At 52.7% G+C, this 18,218-nt stretch overlaps 1 protein-coding gene across 1 annotated transcript in view; it reads left to right on the top strand.

Annotated features, from left to right (window-relative positions):
• Nucleotides 1-18,218, top strand: part of CPAMD8 (C3 and PZP like alpha-2-macroglobulin domain containing 8) — an 86,083-nt gene that overhangs the window by 14,980 nt on the left and 52,885 nt on the right. The window contains exons 11-16 of the mRNA XM_077776996.1: nucleotides 101-209; nucleotides 3,304-3,531; nucleotides 6,595-6,765; nucleotides 10,120-10,248; nucleotides 16,196-16,379; nucleotides 17,855-18,027. Of these exons, the coding sequence (XP_077633122.1) occupies nucleotides 101-209; nucleotides 3,304-3,531; nucleotides 6,595-6,765; nucleotides 10,120-10,248; nucleotides 16,196-16,379; nucleotides 17,855-18,027 (994 nt within the window). The remainder of the gene's footprint in view (nucleotides 1-100; nucleotides 210-3,303; nucleotides 3,532-6,594; nucleotides 6,766-10,119; nucleotides 10,249-16,195; nucleotides 16,380-17,854; nucleotides 18,028-18,218) is intronic.

The following is an 18,218-nucleotide window of genomic DNA, read 5'->3' as shown; positions in this document are numbered from 1 at the left end:
ACGGCCGGGGGGGGGGGGGGGGGGGGAGGCTTGGCCTTCCTGAGACAGACTCTCCCCCATGCTCTGTATGAAATAAGCTCCCTTTGTCCTTTTGTTCCAGGTATACCTTTGGGAAACCTGTTTCGGGAATCTTGACGATCAACATGACTGTAAATGGCGTGGGGTACTACAGCCAGGAGGTGGGGCGCCCCGTCCTCAGGACCACGAAGGTAAGGAGCGGGGGGCCCCGGTGCTGCTTAGCCAGCCAATCTCTTCCTGCAGGGCCTGCCCTTGGCTTCAGCTCCATGATCATTTATTTTATTTTACGTTTTAAAAAAGTTTGTTTATTTATTGAGAGAGACAGGGCACCAGTGGGGGAGGGGCAGAGAGAGAAGGACAGAGAATCGCAAGCAAGATCCGCACTACCAGTGCAGAGCCCGATGCAGGGCTCGAACTCATGAACCGTGAGATCATGACCTGAGCCGAAGTTGGACACTTAATCGACTGAACCACCCAGGAGCCACCAATTTACTTTCTAAAATGGTTTATACAGTGGGGATTTTCCCAATGAAATGCCTGCAGGCTGATTATAGAGATGTTACAAAATCTAAGAAAGAAGAAGTGAAGGGGATTTGTTCTCTGACAGGTAGGAGCAACCACTATATGATGTGTTTCCTCCCAGGATATTATATACAAAGTTTCTTTAAGAAATGGTTTTAGGGGCGCCTGGGTGGCTTAGTCGGTTGAGCGTCCGACTTTTACTTAGGTCATGATCTTGCGGTTCATGGGATCGAGCCCCACGTCGGGCTCTGTGCTGACTGCCAGCTCAGAGCCTGGAGGCTGTTTCAGAATCTGTGACTCCCTCTCTCTCTGACTCTCCCCTGCTCACACTGTCTCTCTCTCTCTCCTAGAAATAAATAAAACATTAAAAAAAAAAAAAGAAAGAAAGAAAGAAATGGTTTTAGTGGGGCGCCTGGGTGGCTCAGGCGGTTAAGCATTTGACTTCAGCTCAGGTCAGGTCATGATGTCGCGGTTTGTGAGTTCGAGCTTCACGTCAGGCTCTGTGCTGACAGCTCAGAGCCTGGAGCCTGCTTTGGATCCTGTCTCCTTCTCTCTCTGCCCCTCCCCTGCTTTTGCTCTGTCTCTCTCTCAAAAATAAAATAAACATTAAAAAAAATTTTTTTTAAAGAAATCATTTTGTTGGGGCACCTGGGTGGCTCTGTCAGTTGAGCGTCTGACTCTTGATTTTGGCTCAGGTCATGATTCCAGGGTCGTGAGATTGAGTCCCACGTTGGCCTCCACATGCTGAGTGTGGAGCCAGCTTGAGATTCACTTTCTCTCCCTCTGCCCCTCTCCCCCACTAGGGTGCACAGGCTCACTCTTTCTCTTTCTTTAAAAAAAGAAAAATCATTTTATTTATTTTTAATCAAAAAATTTTAAATATATATTATTTTTGAGAGAGAGAGACAGAGGAAAGCAGGGGAGAGGCAGAGAGAGAAGGAGACACAGAATCTGAAGCAGGCTTAGGGTCTGAGCTGTCAGCACAGAGCCCAAAATGGGGCTCAGACCCACAAACCGTGAGCTCGTGACCTGAGCCGAAACCAAGAGTCAGACGCTTAACCGACAGAGCCATCCATGCACCCCCCAAAATAGTTTTATTGAGATATAATTCACATACCATACGATTCAAACACTCATGGAGAAGGTGGGATTTGGGGGTTTGGGGCATATTCAGAGAGTGGGATAATCTCCACCATTCTCCCCGCATCCCTCATGTCCTCTTGCGATTAATCTGTTTCCATCCCTGCCCCTGGGCAACCACAGATGTGCTGTCTGTCTCTGTGGATTTGCTTGTTTTGGACATTCCGTCCACAAGGAATCACACGCCACGCTGTCTTTCGGGTCTGGCCTCTTACACCCAGTGCGATGTTTTCGAGGTGCATCTACAGCGTAGCATCTCAGGGCTTCATTCCTTTCTATGGCTGAGTTTCATCATGTACACGGACCCCATTTTGTCTCTCTGTTTCCGGGACGATGGACATTTGAACTGCTTTCCGCCTTTTGGCTGTTATTGCTGCTGCTGCTCTGAACGCTCACGTCCAGGTTTTTATGGGGCTGGACGTGTTGATTTCTCTTGGATGTGGCGTTTCTGGGCCGTGTGGTGCGGAATTAAATAAAGAGCCACCTGAGTAAGAACGCGCAGAGGCCGTGGATCGGGATCTTGCTGTAGCAAGGGAGTCAGCCCCCGTCATTTGCGTTTAGCAGGCTCTGAGCTGCTGTTGTGAGACACAGGCAGGGCTTCATGTGTGCCCCGGTTGGAGGCTCTGGGTGTTTGGGGACGCTGCCAGCATCTGACTAGAAGGGGAGCATCCGGTGAGGTTGGTGAGGGGTGCATGTGGGCTTCCTCAATTCGTTCTAAGAAGTTGGGGCAAATTTTAAACAAAGAAGTAGAGGCGAAAAGCAGGGAGGTTGTCAGTTATTAATCAAGTCCTGGCCATCTGGGGCTGGCTGGTACGGGGGTTTGTCTTCTTACCAGATGCTAGATGGAGGGGTCAGACTTGCCACAAGGCTGGCTTGTAGATAATGGGTTGGCCATTTTTCTCTATGGTCTGGCCAACCCCTTATCCATTTGTAGATTCCGTGGTGAGTATGTGTAGCTGTTTGAAACTCCCAGACTGTTTTCCTAAGTGGCTCCATGATGTCACATTCCCGCGCAGGTACAGTCTTATAACCTGGCGTCTTCGTTCTCCCTCAGCTGAGTGTGTTCAGCTATGAGTGTGCCGCGCCGTATGTGCACACACGTCCTTGAGGTCCTCTGTCTCTGTAGGCGCCTCTGGCACTGAGTCCTGTCATCCCTGTGGGCAGCTCGCTGGTGGTGGCCTGGGCCTTAATTCTCTGGTTTGCCGAGCAGTGTACTCCGGAGCTGTTTCTGGATGGACTTACCGGCTGCGCCCCTGGCTGGATCCTGAGATAGGGGTTGAATGGGGGCGTTCTGTGCCCTGGGAGTGGGAGTGAGTTCTCCAGAGCTGGGGGGGGGGGGCGGCTTCAAATCCCTGCCCCCCCCCGCCCCCACCCTGTTGGAGGGCAATCATCTTCCTTCCTACAGGAGCCTCCTTCTCCTCTACCCGGTGGATTCGATGCCCCTCCTCCCCGGGTCGTACTGCACATCCAGCGAGGGGTCCAGTGACACACAGCATAGGTTGGGTGTGTCACTGAGTGTCCCCCTGGCCCTCCAAGCGGCTGGAGAGGCCCGGACTCCAGATGTGGTTTTGGCAGCCATGCCTCGAAACCGCCGCAACGGTCCTGTGTGTCTCCCGTTTCCAGATCCACGGCTCCCAGGACTTCGACATCTGCGTGAAGGACATGATCCCGGCCGACGTCCCCGAGCACTTCCGGGGCACCGTCAGCATCTGGGCCACGGTGGCCAGTGTGGACGGGAGCCAGCAGGTAGCCTTTGACGATTCCACTCCTGTCCAGAGGCAGCTGGTGGACATCCACTACTCCAAGGACACCAGGAAGCAGTTCAAGCCCGGGCTGTCCTACGTGGGGAAGGTAAGCGGTGGGCATAGGGTACAGCGGGGGCCGTCTGAGGGCGCAGGCTCCGTCCCGCCTCCTGCCCCAGCTCCGCCCGAGAACCACCAAGAATCCTCTGCAGTAGGTGTTGTGGGCCCGCAGTGGTGACTCTGCTGAGGACGGTGTCCTTTAATTCCATCGCATAACCTTTGCCCTCTGGCACCCAAGGCCTGCTTTGCTAAGCGTGGCAAGAGCTGGTACTGCGCCCAGGGCGAGGACACCGGGCATTTTGCACCACCTAAAAGGATGCTTTTTTATTTGACACAGATAGACGTTTGTGTTTCTACAGCGTTAAGCCAGGACGTTGTAAATCCATTCATTCAGTGTCTCTAAGGCAATGCCTTTCTGATTTGGGTTGATTTTGTTTCTGGACGGATGAGCTAACATCCAAGGGAATGCCCCAAAAGGCAGACCTCCTGTCCCTGAGACAGACTGATTTGATCTCCTAGGGGAGAGTGGCATTGTGTGTGTGTGTGTGTGTGTGTGTTTGTGTGTGTGTATGTGTGTTTTCTTTAATGTTTATTTATTTTTGAGAGAGACAGAGCGTGGGCAGCGGAGGGGCAGAGAGAGAGGGAGACAGAATCCGAAGCAGGCTCCAGGCTCCGAGCTGTCAGCACAGAGCCCGACGCGGGGCTCGAACCCACACACCGTGAGATCATGACCTGAGCCAAAGTCGGACGCTCAACCGACTGAGCCACCCAGGCGCCCCAAAAGTGTCGTTTTGAATAGGCCCCCACCACCTGTCCAGCCATCATGCAATTCTTATACACAGTCAAGGTTTAGGTGACCAGAAACCCAAGACCCTTATCCTAATTGCTGAACGGGCATTTGTGACCTGGGGTAGCCAAGGCCGGTGGAGCCCAGCGCCACCCCAGAGAGAAGCTGGCTGCACCCGTGGCCACAGCTCTGCCCCCCTCCCACGTCCTCGGCCCCTCTTACCTTCCGTTGGTCACTCCCGGGGTCCCGGCGGTCTGTCCTCATGCTGAGGCCTGCTACTCCCTCTGGTCTGAGACCTCCGTTCTCTCCGTGCCGGACCCCAGCCCCTCCGGCGCAGCCTGAGCGCCCCTGGCTTTGAGGGTCCCAGCTTGGGGAGAACCTGAAGCCAACACGCAGGGTCAGAATGTGCATGAAGAGGAGGCTGGGCTGTCCGATCAATGAAAGAGAGCATTTCACGGACCACTGAGAAATTACCCACCATCCGCATGAAAACACAGAGCTGTAAATGGAGATTATGCCGGTTGAGGCCCCTGCCACTCTGTCACCAAACACCTGCACAGTCGAGGGGCCACTCTGCGGTCCTTCAGGGCGCACTGACCGTATTTCTTTCACACCATCCCTGTCTTCTGACGCCCTCGTTCTGCCTGCCTTTTCTATGTCTGAATGAGGTCTGAGCACCGCATGAAACTGTTGAGGGCATTGCCCATTCTGATCCTGCCCCAGTGTGGCACCAGGCCAGTGGCCCAGCATGTGGCGATTTGTACATGGAGACCAGTGGGATTGAACTGAGAGTGCAGGGGCCCTTGGGCGGCTTGGGCGGCTAAGCATCTGACTCTTGATTTCGGCTCAGGTCAGGATCCCAGGGTCACAGGATCGAGCCCCTCTTTGGATACCACACTGAGAGTGGAGCCTGCTTAAGATTCTCTGTCTCTTTCCCTCTGTGCCTCTCCCCCACTTGTGCATGTGTACACTATCTCTAAAATAGAATAGAATAGAATAAAGAATAGAGGGGCGCCTGGGTGGCTCAGTCGGTTGGGTGTCTGACTTCGGCTCAGGTCATGATCTCCCAGCTCATGGTTTCAAGCCCCACATGGGGCTCTGCGCTGACAGCTCAGAGCCTGGAGCCTGCTTCGGATTCTGTGTCTCCCTTTCTCTCTGCCCCTCCCCTGCTCATTCATGTTCTCTCTCTCTCTCAAAAATAAATAAACATTAAAAACAGTTTTTTAAAAGAATAAAGAATAGAGAGTGTAGAAATAAATCCACATGTTGGAAAGATCCTGAGTCTCTGTATGCTCCCCTAAGCGATTGTCTAGGATACCCCGTTTCCAGTTAGCTGCCTACAGCTTCCCCCCAGCAATGGCCTCCAGCATGGGCACACCTGAAGCCCTCCCTGTTTCTCATTACAAGGCTTTCCCACTTTACCTGCATTTGAGTCTCTGTCGAACACAGTGATAGTGGCCATGACTCCCTTGCTATAGCCAGCTGTGAATAAATAGCCTTTGCTCGCTCTTTTCCGGGAGGTCTTCATTTAATTCCACACCATGTGGCCCAGGGAGTCCACTTCACCACGTGGCCCCAGGCTAATGGCCAGCACGTGGTGCCTTGTGCCTTGTGACTCCTTTGCCAAGTCCAAGGTTATGCCAAGTCCTCTTCTCCCTCCCCACCCCGCACCCATCTTCTAAGTGTTTCAAAGTTCTAGCTCTTAACTTTAGGTCTAGGATCTGTTTTCTTGCTTTTTTTAATTTTTTAAGTTTATTTGAGAGAGACAGAGACAATGCGAGTGGGGGAGGGGCAGAGAGAGAGAGAGAGAGAGAGAGAGAATCCCAAGCCAACTCTGTGCTATCAGTGCAGAGCCTGACTCAGGGCTCTTGAGATCGTGACCTGAGCCGAAACCAAGAGTCGGATGCTTAACCGACTAAGCCACCCAGGCGCCCCTATGATCCATTTTTAACTTCCGTAAATAGTGTGAGGTAGGGGTTCAGTCTCATTCTTTTGCACATGGGCATCCGGTCCTCCCAGCACCACTTGTTGAGGGAACTGTTCTTTTCCAATGAAATGTTCTGGGCACACCTGTTGAAAACCAATTTGCCACGGATGTGTGGGTTTATTCCCGGACTCTCAGTTCTGGGCCACTGGTTGCCAGGTCTCTCCTGGGCCCATCTTGATTACTGTAGCTTCATGGTTTTGAAATTAGGAGTCGTGAGTTCCTCTTTTTCATGATTGTTTTGGTTACTTGGTGATTTCCCTGTGAATTTTAGCATCAGCTTGTCGATGTCTGGAGAGGTGTGGGCCTGACCGTATTGAATCTTTGGTGACCCCTTCCAGGTGGAGCTGTCGCACCCGGATGGCAGCCCAGCCGAGGGGGTGACGGTGCAGATCAGGGCAGAGCTGACGTCGAAGGAGAACATCTACACCACTGAATCTGTGTCCCGGGGCGGGCTGGTGGGGTTTGAAATCCCCTTCATCCCCATGTCGGCCCAACACGTGTGGCTGGAGGTGGGTGAGTCGCCTGGACCCTTGTCATTCAGCCACCAGGCCCAGCCACCGTGCCTTCCCTGCTCTGTGCTTGGGCACCAGCTCAGAGGGCCTGCAGCCTGCTGCTGCTCTGAGGGGGTTCACGGCCTTTGATGGGGAGTCTGATGGGGTGGGGGGGCAGAGAGCCCAGGGCAAAGCAGGAGGTCAAGGAGAGGCGGAGCCTCCTGGCTGTCACGCCGAGTGAGGCTTTCCCAAAGGGATCTCACCATGCGGACTCCTGACCTTGGGGAGGGTCATCCGGACTGCTTCCGGGAGGGTGGAACAGCAGGTACAGAGGCCTGGAGGCCCTCGATCAGAGCATTATTGGGTCCTGTGAGGCCCAGCCAGGCTGAGCCATTCAGGACGATGTAGAGGAGGGAGCTAGGGGGGCGCCCCCCATCCCACAGGGGTGCTTGGGGTTTACCCAGAAGGCAGCCGCAGGGGGACACAGGGACCTGATTTTGGTACGCAGCCATTGCTCCAGTGACATTACAGGTACCGGGGGGGGGGGGGGCGGGTAGGGAGCACAGGTGGGCAGAGAAGGTGATGACATAGAGGCCACCAAGCCTGGAGCTGTGAAGGTAGAAATCAGTAGGACCCAGGGTCCGGTTGTCAGGGAAGGGAGGAGCAGCAGTGGCAGAAGATGGTGTCCGGCTCTGTGACAGCCCCATGTCGCTGGATGGCAGGGAAGGGGGGGGCAGCTTAGAGTAAATGTGTAGGTGGGAGACGAGGACACTTGTGGTGACTTTCCTCTGTGGGGCGAAGGGTCCTTAAAGATTTTTTAACCATCGGAATTGCAAGCTTAAGGCCATCAGCAGGCTGCAAATCCCTCATTACAGTTACAGCATTTTCTTAATGATTGCCAGCCGTCCCTTTATTTCAGTAGTCCTCTAGCAAGTAAGTAGCAGAGAAGCCCTGAAATGACTACAGACACCAGAATCAGCGGAATCATTTTCTCTCTCATAGATATAGTTCTAAAAATTAGCTTTTCCCCCAAATGTCACCTTAATAGAAAGATCTTTTATTTCTGTTACCAAATGCTGTTTAGGAAAAGGTCTTTATTCTTTTAAAAGCAAAACTTGGAGCGCCTGAGTGGCTCCATCGGTTAAGCATCCGACTTTGGCTCAGGTCATTATTTCACAGTTTGTGGGTTCAAGCCCCGCGTCGGGCTCTGTGCTGACAGCTCAGAGCCTGGAGCCTGCTTCATATTCTGTGTCTCCCTCTCTCTCTTGCCCCTCCCCTGCTCACGCTTTGTCTGTCTCCCCCCCCATAAATAAATAAATATTTAAAAAATAATAAAAATTCAAAAAGCAAAACTGTCAATTATTACATGTCAATTATTTTAAAATTTTAAAAATGTATATTCATTTTTGAGAAAGAGAGGGCTCGCATGCATGTGCACGTAAGCGAGAGGGGGAAGGGCAGAGAGGGAGGAGACAGAGAATCCCAAGCCCGACGCAGGGCTCAAACTCACGAACTACGAGATCGTGACCTGAGCCAAAACCAGTCAGACACTTAACTAAGCCACCTACGTGCCCCAAGTCAATTATTTTTTAAATGAGGTACGATTGACAGCTAACTGTTAGTTTCAGGTCTATCCCGTGAATCCGTATTTACACATGTTTTGAAACAGACCCCTCCATACGCGTAATGAGTAACCAGCATCACAAGTAGCTCTTTTTTTTCTTATAATGAGAAATTTTGAGACCTACTTCTTAGCAACTGTCAAGGATTACAACTCAGTGTTGTTAACTGTAGTCACCACTCTGGACATTCCGTCCCTGGGGCTGATTTTATAACTGGAAGTGTGTGTCTCTTGCAATTACAGGTTTATTATAGCAACATGGCAAACAGGACCAGCCAGAAAGAGCGGGGGATGGGGCGAGAGTGGGGAGGGTCCCACATTTGAAGCTTCCGGAGCTGTTCCTCTGGAGTTCCTGGGGCACACTATTCTCCTGGCTCATGAAGTGTGACCGTGCCCCCAGAGACCTGCCAGCCAGGGGCGCTCACTCCAGCTTCAGTGTCCATGGTGTCTGTCAGGGTTCGTCACGCAGGTGTGAGTCATTGGTCCCCGTGCCTTCCTCCCTGGAGGTTGGGCTGGTATCACAGGTCTCAAAGTCCCAACCTTTCGTTCCTGTCCTGAGTCAGCTCGGTGGTGCATACCTTCATTCAGGACACACCGTAAATAACAAAGATGTTCTCGTCACTTGGAAAATTCCAGAGCTTTGGAGACTACCTCCCAGAGACTGGGGACAAAAAGGGGCCAACTTTTTTTTTTTTTTTTAAATATTTACTCATTTTTGAGAGACAGAGAGAGACAGAGCTGGAGCTGGGGAAGGGCAGAAAGAAAGACACACACAGAATCTGAAGCAGGCTCCAGGCTCTGAGCTGTCAGCACAGAGCCTGATGTAGGGCTCGAACCCATGAACCGTGAGATCATGACCTGAACCAAAGTTGGGCGCTTTACTGACTGAGCCACTCAGGCGCCCCTTCCCTCTCCCTGCTTTTATAAAAGTTTATTTCTTTTGAGAGAGACAGACAGTGTAAGTGGGGGAGGGTCAAAGAGAGGGAGACAGAGAATCCCAACCAGGCTCCACACTGTCAACACGGAGCCCGACCCGGGGCTCAAACTCATGAACAGTGAGATCAAGACCTGAGCCGAAACCAAGAGTCAGATGCTTAACCGACTAAGCCACCCAGGGCCCCCATGGCCAACTTCTTTATTCTTGATCTCACAGAGGTCTTAGACCTGCAGCTCTGGCCTCTCCCTTGTGTGGCAGCAAGTGAAGGGACCAAGTTCAAAGCCCAAAGGAGCAAAGCGGTGTAACCACCCAGGGCTTGGGGCCCGCGGGTCGGCAGGGCTGGAGCTCAGGGAGGAGCAGGGTCTTGAGCCCCGGGGATGCTGTCCCACACAGCCACCCCCTCAGGCCTGTTATCCCCTCCCAGAAGCCGGCAGGGCCGCTAGCAAGCCAGAGAGACAGAGATAGAGACAGAGACAGAGACAGAGGCATGGGGAGGGTTTCCTAATATGTCCATGATGGAACTGTCTCTTGGCGGCCACATGAGTCACCTGCCTGGGCCACCCCTGACACCCTGGGTCACCCCCAACTCCTCACCCAACACCCCCTAACATCCAGGACACTTGCTTCCTGGAGCTGAGGGATGGTGCACAAGGGCGCATTGGGCCCCGTGCTCTCAGAACCGGGGAGAGGGCTCCCCAAAAAGGAAGTGGAACGCAGGAGGGTCTTGCCAGGCCAGGCCAGGCAGAAGCATCCCCAAGACTCCCTTTCCTATGCCCAGCACCCAGGCCTTGACCAAGTACCCTCTTTTCTGCAGACCAAAGTGACGGCACTCAACGGAAAGCCCGTGGGGGCCCAGTACCTGCCCAGCTACCTGTCTCTCAGCAGCTGGTACTCCCCCAGCCAGTGCTATGTGCAGCTGCAGCCCCCTGCCCGCCCTCTGCAGGTAAGGCTCGGGTGTGCCCTCTGCACACTTCCAGGGGAGCTGCGCTTGCCCCAGGGGGGCCCCCCACCCCTCCAACAGGGCCCCCACCCCACCAGCAAGGCAGCATTCCTTGGAATGAACGCCCATAACTTAATCACGGTGGATATTTAGGCCATGGCCCGGGGGTTTACCACGATAAACTTGGCCGTCAAGGCCGTCACCCCCGGGCTTGAGGCGGGACCCCAGCTTTGGCCTAGGCTCCGGTCATCTGCAGGCTTACACTTCTCATGCCCGGGCGCTGAGGTTTCCCCACGGACCTAAAGCTGGGTCTCAGGTTCCTTCTTCCCTGTTACTCAACAATCCTGACGAAGTTAGATGTGCGGACATGTGAGCGGAGACAGAGGTCTGTAAAAATTGAGCAAAAAGTGCGGAGTTCCTCTGTGTCCCCTCACCCCCGAGTGCAGTGTCCCTGATTACTAGCAGCTTGCATTAAGGTGGCACCTGTATTATAGTTGATGAGCCAGTTATCAACGTGTTGTTATTGACTAAGGTCTGCTGTGAACGTTAGGTCCTCTCTTTGTATTGCAGGTTCTGTGGGTTTGGACAAATGTATAATGATATGTGTCCAGGGTTATAGTATCTTTTTAATTTTTATCTTATTTATTTTAATTTTTTTTATAAAAAATTTTTTAACGTTTATTTATTNAAAGTCGGACACTTAACTGACTGAGCCACCCAGGGACCCCTTATTTTAATGTTTTTTTAACGTGTATTCATTTTTGAGAGACAGTGAGAGACAGCGCGTGTGTGGGGGAGGGGCAGAGAGGGAGACACAGGATCTGAGACTGACAGCTCAGAGCCGAATGCGAGGCTCAAACCCACGAACCGCGAGATCATGACCTGAGCCAAAGCTGGACGCTGAACTGACCGAGCCACCCAGGCGCCCCCAGTGTTATAGTATCCGTACAGACTGGTTCCACTGCCCTGACGATCCTCCGCCCTCCACCTACCTATTCGTTCATCCCTCCTTCCCTGCTGCCTCCCTCCCCCAACAACCAATGATCTTTTCACTGTCAGTACTTCTGCCTTTTCTAGAATGTCATATTGTGTTGGGAGAAAGGAAAACCTCCGGGGTTGTTTTAATTGCAGGCACCGTTTCAATACACACACACACACACACACACACACACACACACAAGAAGTCAAGTCACGAGATTTATCTACAGATCCCAGAGTGCGGTGGGCAGGTGCGAAATGAAGGGTGGGGGGAAGGGCCGTTGTCCATCCTGGGTCACAAGTGAGCAGGTGACAGACAGCAGGGCAGTAAGCACCCTTCACGCATAACATGGTTGGGGAGGAGGTCATAGCTTTTTTTGGGGGGGGGGGGTCAGTGCTAAGTGGTTATTTTAAAAGTCACTCCCCCTCCGCCCCAGGGGAAAAGTAAAGCAGAAACTTGTGGCCAGAATCCTGAGCTCGGGTCCTTATCTAAGTGTCTGGACTCTGGGTGTGAGCAGCTTTGTCAGGCCGTCCAGTGCCCAGGCAGCAGCTCAAAATAGCTGTTTTCCATCACACGTATGCGGCAGTCCGCCCTCCCTTGCGCATGGGGATACGTCCCTACCTCCCCCGTGGACGCCTAACACTGCAGGCAGTACCAGACCCCACGTATATTGTTTTTTCCCTATACGTACGTGCCTAGGACAAAGATTGACTTACAAATTAGGCGCAGTAAGATTAACAACAACGATGATAGGACAGAACCGCTGTAACAATAGTGGGTCCCCAGAGTCATGGGGATGAGGCTCCTGGCTCTGGAAATAGACCGTACTGTACCCAGCCTGCTTGTCTGTGGTCACAAGATGGTAAAATGCCTACGTGAGGAGAGGAAGTAAGGTTGAGGTGGTTTCGAGTGTTGGGGACTCCAAACAGCTAAGAAAGGATTCTTTGAGCGCCTTTGATGCAAAAAAGTGGTTTCCCCAAAGCTCGGGGACAGGACCCGCGGGCAGAGGGAGCTGGACTGGGGTTGTGAGGAGCGACCGATGATGTAAGATTTTCTATCCTGTGGAGGGAGGGTGGCGTCAGGGTCCCAGGAAATAGAATCTGTAGGTTTCTGGAAGTTTGGCAATTGATAGAATTGCTTTTTCCCGGGGCACCTGGGTGGCTTAGTCGGTTAAGCGTCCGACTTTCGCTTAGGTCATGATCTCGGCGGTTCGTGGGTTCGAGCCCCGCGTCGGGCTCTGTGCTGACTGCCAGCTCAGAGCCTGGAGCCTGTTTCAGTCTGTGACTCGCTCTCTCTCTGACCCTCCCCTGCTCACGCTGTCTCTCTCTCTCCTAGAAATAAATAAAAATATTAAAAAAAAAAAAAGAATTGCTTTTTCCCTTGTAAACCATTAAGACAGTTGCAAGCTGATGGAGAGTCATGACCCTCATGACTCGTCTCTACCAGTTAACCACTGGTTTTCCCCTTTTTCCTTTGTTCTTGGGCAGCCAGGGGTGCCTGAGGAGCATCACCCACGTCCCTAGGGCTGGGGGGTGGGGAGGGGGTTATTAGTTTGTACTTTGCCCCCAGCCCCCCTTTATTTCCCACATCAAGGTGAGTGACACAGCATTAGGCTGCACCTGACCTTCTGATGATACATCAGGAGGATCCCCGGCTTCCAGAACGCCATTGCTGGTGGGTCACTGAAGGGGAGACCGTGGTGGTTGGAATCATACAGCGTGTACCCTTTTTAAAAAAAATGTTTATATTTGAAGGAGAGAGAGAGACAGAGACAGAGACAGAGCATGAGCGGGGGAGGGGCAGAAGGAGAGAGGGAGACACAGAATCCGAAGCAGGCTCCAGGCTCTGAGCCATCAGCACAGAGCCCAGCGCGGGACTTGAACTCACAAGCTGAGAGATCAGGACCTGAGCCAAAGTCAGATGCCCAACCCACCAAGGCATGCAGGCGCCCCATACAGTGTGTGGCCTTTTCACATTGGCTTTTTTCACTTAACTGTGTCTTGCCCAGAATGGACAAACTTCAGTTTGTTTATCCCCATCTATTGAATGAGATACAGGCTTGTATATAGAGTTTAAAGAACCCTGTTAACTCCCTTAACCGAGAGGCCCAGGGGCAGAGCCTGGCTGCCACAGAGTGGTGGTGGCTGCTCCCCGGGATTGATCCCAGGCCTCACCGGCCCGTAAACCTCTGGCGCTCACTGAGAGCCACTGGCCAGCCCCAAGGCCACCAGGGGAGGGAGAGGGGGCCCTGGGATGCAGCTCAGAGGAATCCTGGTGCCCGGGCTGTCCGTTGTGGGGGCTGTGTGGCCCCCTACAGGGGGTTTGAGAATGCAAAGCCCAGATGAGACCGTGCCCAGCTTGGCTGAACACGCTGTTCTCGAGGTAATGCTCTTCAGCCAGCAGCGCATCGTGGTGATGCTGGCATCCGCTGCCTCCCCGTGGGGGCGGGAGGGAGCCCTGTGCCCCCAGCTGCTGCTACCGCTCTTCCCATTAGGCAAGGACTTGGCCGGGCCACTCAGACGTTCCTCTCGGAGGGACATTTCCATCCTGCTGGAGTTGGGGCAGCTGGCTCCACCCCTCCCCACTGTGCTGTCATCGATGGGACCCTGGGTGCGACCTCAGGGCGTTGAGACAAGGGTGCTCGTGCCTGGTCCAGTCTGGGCTATGTGTCAGGGTCCCTTCCCCTTCCTCCTGCTTGAAGGAGGGGAGCTGCTCCGTAAACAGGGTCTGAGGACCTGATCTTCTAGGGCTGCTGTGATGCCGGGGGGTTAGCGCATGAGAAGAGGAAGGTTCTGCTCTTTTTTTCTCCTCCTAACATCTGAAACAGAAGGGGACTTTTGTTTAGGTGTCTTTTTATAAGGAGACTATTTACAAACTTAGAAATCATAAAAGAAAAGTATAATCATATGCCTTTCACCTAGATTTATGGTTTCACATTTTGCTTCTATCCATCCATCCATCCATCCTCCTACTAACCGCGAGATCATGACCTGAGCTGAAGCTGGGCGTTTAACCAACTGAGCCACCCAGATGTCCCATTTTAATGTTTATTTTTGAGAGAGAGAAACAGACAGACAGAGAGACAGAGCATGAGCAGGGAAGGGGCAGAGAAAAAGGGAGACACAGAATCTGAAGCAGGATCCAGGCTCTGTCAGCACAGAGCCCAACACGGGGCTCGAACCCATGAGTGGTAACGTTATGCCCTGAGCCAAAGTTGGACAGTTAACTGACTCAGCCACCCAGGAGCCCCATCTACCCCTCTATTTCTTTAGACAGACAACAAAAATGTTCTTTTTGTAACATTTGAAAATGAAATACAGATATCCTAATGCTTCACTCTTAAATACTGAGCATAATGTATCCTAGAAATAAGGACATTCTTCAACATGACCTAAAAACTGTTGTCACATCTAAGAAAATTACGTTAACTCAACATATTTTTTAATTCACGGGCAGTATTCAGATTTTCAGATGTGTCCCCAGGATGTGACTTCTGTCTTGCGTGGGAACGCCCACAGCCTTGTGCACACATGTGTAAGTAGGTGTGCAACCATACGTATGCATGTGTGTATGTGAGCGGGCGTGTGTGTGCGTGTGTGCATTTCATTCTGGATCCATTTACACGCTGCATTTAGCTCTTCTGTGCCCATAGCTGCTCGGATCTGAACAGCCCCTACCTTTGCCTTTTCATCACCGTGACTTTGGTGAAGAATTCGGGCCTGTGGTCTTGGAGATGAGCCCACATCCTGAATTAGAATCAGGCAGAATTACTGCATGTGGGCTGCTTTCGTAGCATCCTGTCAAGAGGTGTGGAGCTAGGAGACCCCTCTGTCGCTGAGCTGATCTTATCTTATCCTTGGTTGGTGTCTGATTCCTACCAGCTCTTTCTCTGGTGGGTGAGCTACTGAATAATCTGGGGTGCTGATCTGAAGCCCCTCCCTGCCGCAGTGTCCTGACCCCCCCACCGACCTTTCACCTGGTGCCTTGAATCTCACTGACAATTCTTGCTGTCGTCAATTATCACAGTAGGGGTATGAAATGGCAGTTCTGAGTTCTGTCATTCCTTCTACGCTTATTAGCTGGTGTGTTCCTCTGTAAAAGGGAAGAACTTTCAAAAAAAGAAAAAGAAAAAAAAACAAAGAAAGAACTTTCCACTTCTCTTCCCTACCATTATTTTTGTTGCTGTGTTGTTTTGAGTATGTTATGGATGTAAGGACTTTAAAAAAAAAATCTTTTTAAATTGTAATTGTTGCAATCTGTTATCGTATTTCTTTATTTTATTTTTAAGTTTATTTACTTATTTTGAGAGAGAGAGAGAGAGCGCGTGAGCATGGGAGGGGCAGAGAAAGAGGGTGACACAGAATCTGAAGGAGGCCCCAGGCTCTGAGCTATCAGCACAGAGCCGGACGCAGGGCTTGAACTCACAAACTGCAAGATCATAAGCTGAGCTGAAATCAGATCATTAACCAACTGAGCCACCCAAGTGCCCCCTCATACTTGTTATTTTGTTTTGTTTTGTTTTATTTATTTATATTGAGAGAGAAGAAGTGCGAGTTGGGAAGAGAGAGAGAGAGAGGATCCCAAGCAGGCTCTGTGCTGTCAGTACAGAGCCCAACGCAGGGCTTGAACTCATGAACCATGAGATCATAACCAGAACTGAAGTCGAGTAGGGTGCTTAATCCAAGCAAACCTTGGATTCAAAGCCATCTAGATACATATAGATAATAAATAGATACAGATAATAAACAGATAGAAAGATAGATGATAGGTAGATGATAGATAGATAGATAGATAGATAGATAGATAGATAGATAGATAGATGATAGATAGATCGATCTGCTGCCAAGCCCACACGGCTGGTGCCAGGGCCTGGCTCTCTGTTCAGAGGCCAGCACTGCCGGTGGCCCTGGAGCAGCTATCGGCCTGGCGTGGGTGCCGGGCAGGGCCCCCCGTGCTGCGTGTCTCCCACAGGTCGGAGAGGAGGCGCTCTTCACTGTGAAGTCCACGTGTCCCTGCAACTTCACCCTGTACTACGAGGTGGCCGCGAGGGGCAACATCGTGCTCTCTGGCTGGCAGCCCGCCCACGTTACCCAGCAGAGAAGCCGGCGGGCGGCCCCGGAGAAGCCGATTCGCTTAATGCACCTTTTTGAGACAGGTGAGCTGGGCCACGAGCTGGCGTTCCCTGTTCTTCCTTGTGAACCCCTGGCTCTGGGGCAGGCACCCCAGAAAGGAAGGGTGAGCGGGACGCAGCCTGGAAAGGTGCCTGCTTCAGGGCAGAGGTCACGTGTCCCAGGCGAGATGGGGCTTGGACCAGGAGGGCCGGCAGGGATCAGCTGCAGGAGGGTGGAGACGTCCTCCCCAGGGTGTCCTCACTGCCTGTCTGCAGGGGACTGGGGAAGGCAAGCCACGGGCTGGACCCCCGCGCTGGCCCGCACTGGACCGTGTTGCCGTCTGCCGGCGGCTCTGACCAGGTCACCCCCCCACCTAGCAGCCCTCCTCCTCTCCTTGACTCCACGTGCTCCCTGCAGGAGCCATCACCTCCCCTGGGTCTTCCCCAGCCCCGTCCACTTCGCAGCCCTTCTGCCTGAAGCAAGGTCCCCAGACTGGGTGCTGGGGCCACTGGAAGACAGACCTTTTGTGATGGGGCCGTCCTCTGTGCCGTGGGGGGTGGAGACGTATCCCCGGCCTCCATCCATTCGGTGCCAGTAGCAACCTACTTACACAAAGTACGACGACCTAAAAAGTCTCCAGACATTGCTAGTGTCCCTAAGGGGAAGTCACCTATAGGTGAGAATCGAGAATCAGATAGATAGATAGGAAGATAGATGGATGGATGGATGGATGGGTGGGTGGGTGGATGGATGGATGGATGGATGGATGGATGGATGGATGGATAGATAGATGGATTTATGGATAGACNAGAATCAGATAGATAGATAGGAAGATAGATGGATGGATGGATGGATGGGTGGGTGGGTGGATGGATGGATGGATGGATGGATGGATGGATGGATGGATAGATAGATAGATAGATAGATAGATAGATAGAAAGATGGATGGATAAATAGATAGATGGATAGATAGATGGATTTATGGATAGATAGATCCACAGATAAATTCCTAAATACTTAGATTTACACTCAGATTCATAGATTCATTCATAGTTCATAGGCAGAGATAGATAGATAGGTGCATAGATAGATACACGGGAAGACAGGGTTTTTCTCCTGAGAAGGCAGTTTCTTTCTCACCCTTGGCATTACTGATGTTTGGGGCTGGATCATTCTCCCATTGGTGGGGCCGTCCTGTGCACTGCAGGGGGCTGAACGGCTTCCTGGGGGGGGGCACCCTGCTAGTGGCACTCCCAAGTCGTGACAGCTGAAACTGTCCCCTGGGGGGCAGCATGGCCCTAGTTGAGACCTGCTGGCCTGAACGGGGCTTTGGGAATCATACACCCACATCTTTTTCACCTTCCCTTCCCGGTGATGCGGGTAGCCATAGGGCACCTGCCCTGGGCCAGCACCTCCTCATGCTGCACCCCAAGTCATCCTCAGGGCAACCTGGGGCATTGGTGTTCCCATTGTGGGGTGCCGGCCCCTCACACCTCTCCCCACCCTTGCCTTGTCTTAGAGCCTCCTCCAGCCCCAGCAGCTGAGGTCAACGTGTGTGTGACTTCTCTCCGGCTGGCTGTGACCCCGAGTATGGCCCCCCTCGGCCGCCTGCTGGTCTTCTACGTCAGGGAGAACGGAGAAGGCGTCGCCGACAGCCTCCAGTTTGCCGTTGAGACTTTCTTTGAAAACCAGGTAGAACACGGGGCACCGACCAGGGGAGTGGGGACAGGCAAGCGCCACCCAGGGCTGGGGGCCCCAGGGTGCCCGTGCCGCGCTGGGCCGTGCAGAGCCACCGCTCGGGCTCCCAGATGGTATCCCAGGCAGGACTGCAAGGCGGCCCGGCCTTCGGGAATAATTGTGGCCGAGGTTGCACCTTGACTGGA

The sequence above is a fragment of the Crocuta crocuta genome, unplaced genomic scaffold, assembly GCF_008692635.1.
Source record: "Crocuta crocuta isolate KB4526 unplaced genomic scaffold, BGI_CrCroc_1.0 scaffold77, whole genome shotgun sequence".
NCBI lineage: Eukaryota > Metazoa > Chordata > Mammalia > Carnivora > Hyaenidae > Crocuta > Crocuta crocuta.
Note: the sequence above shows the minus strand (reverse complement) of the source record. Positions and strands in the feature narration are given on the sequence as shown.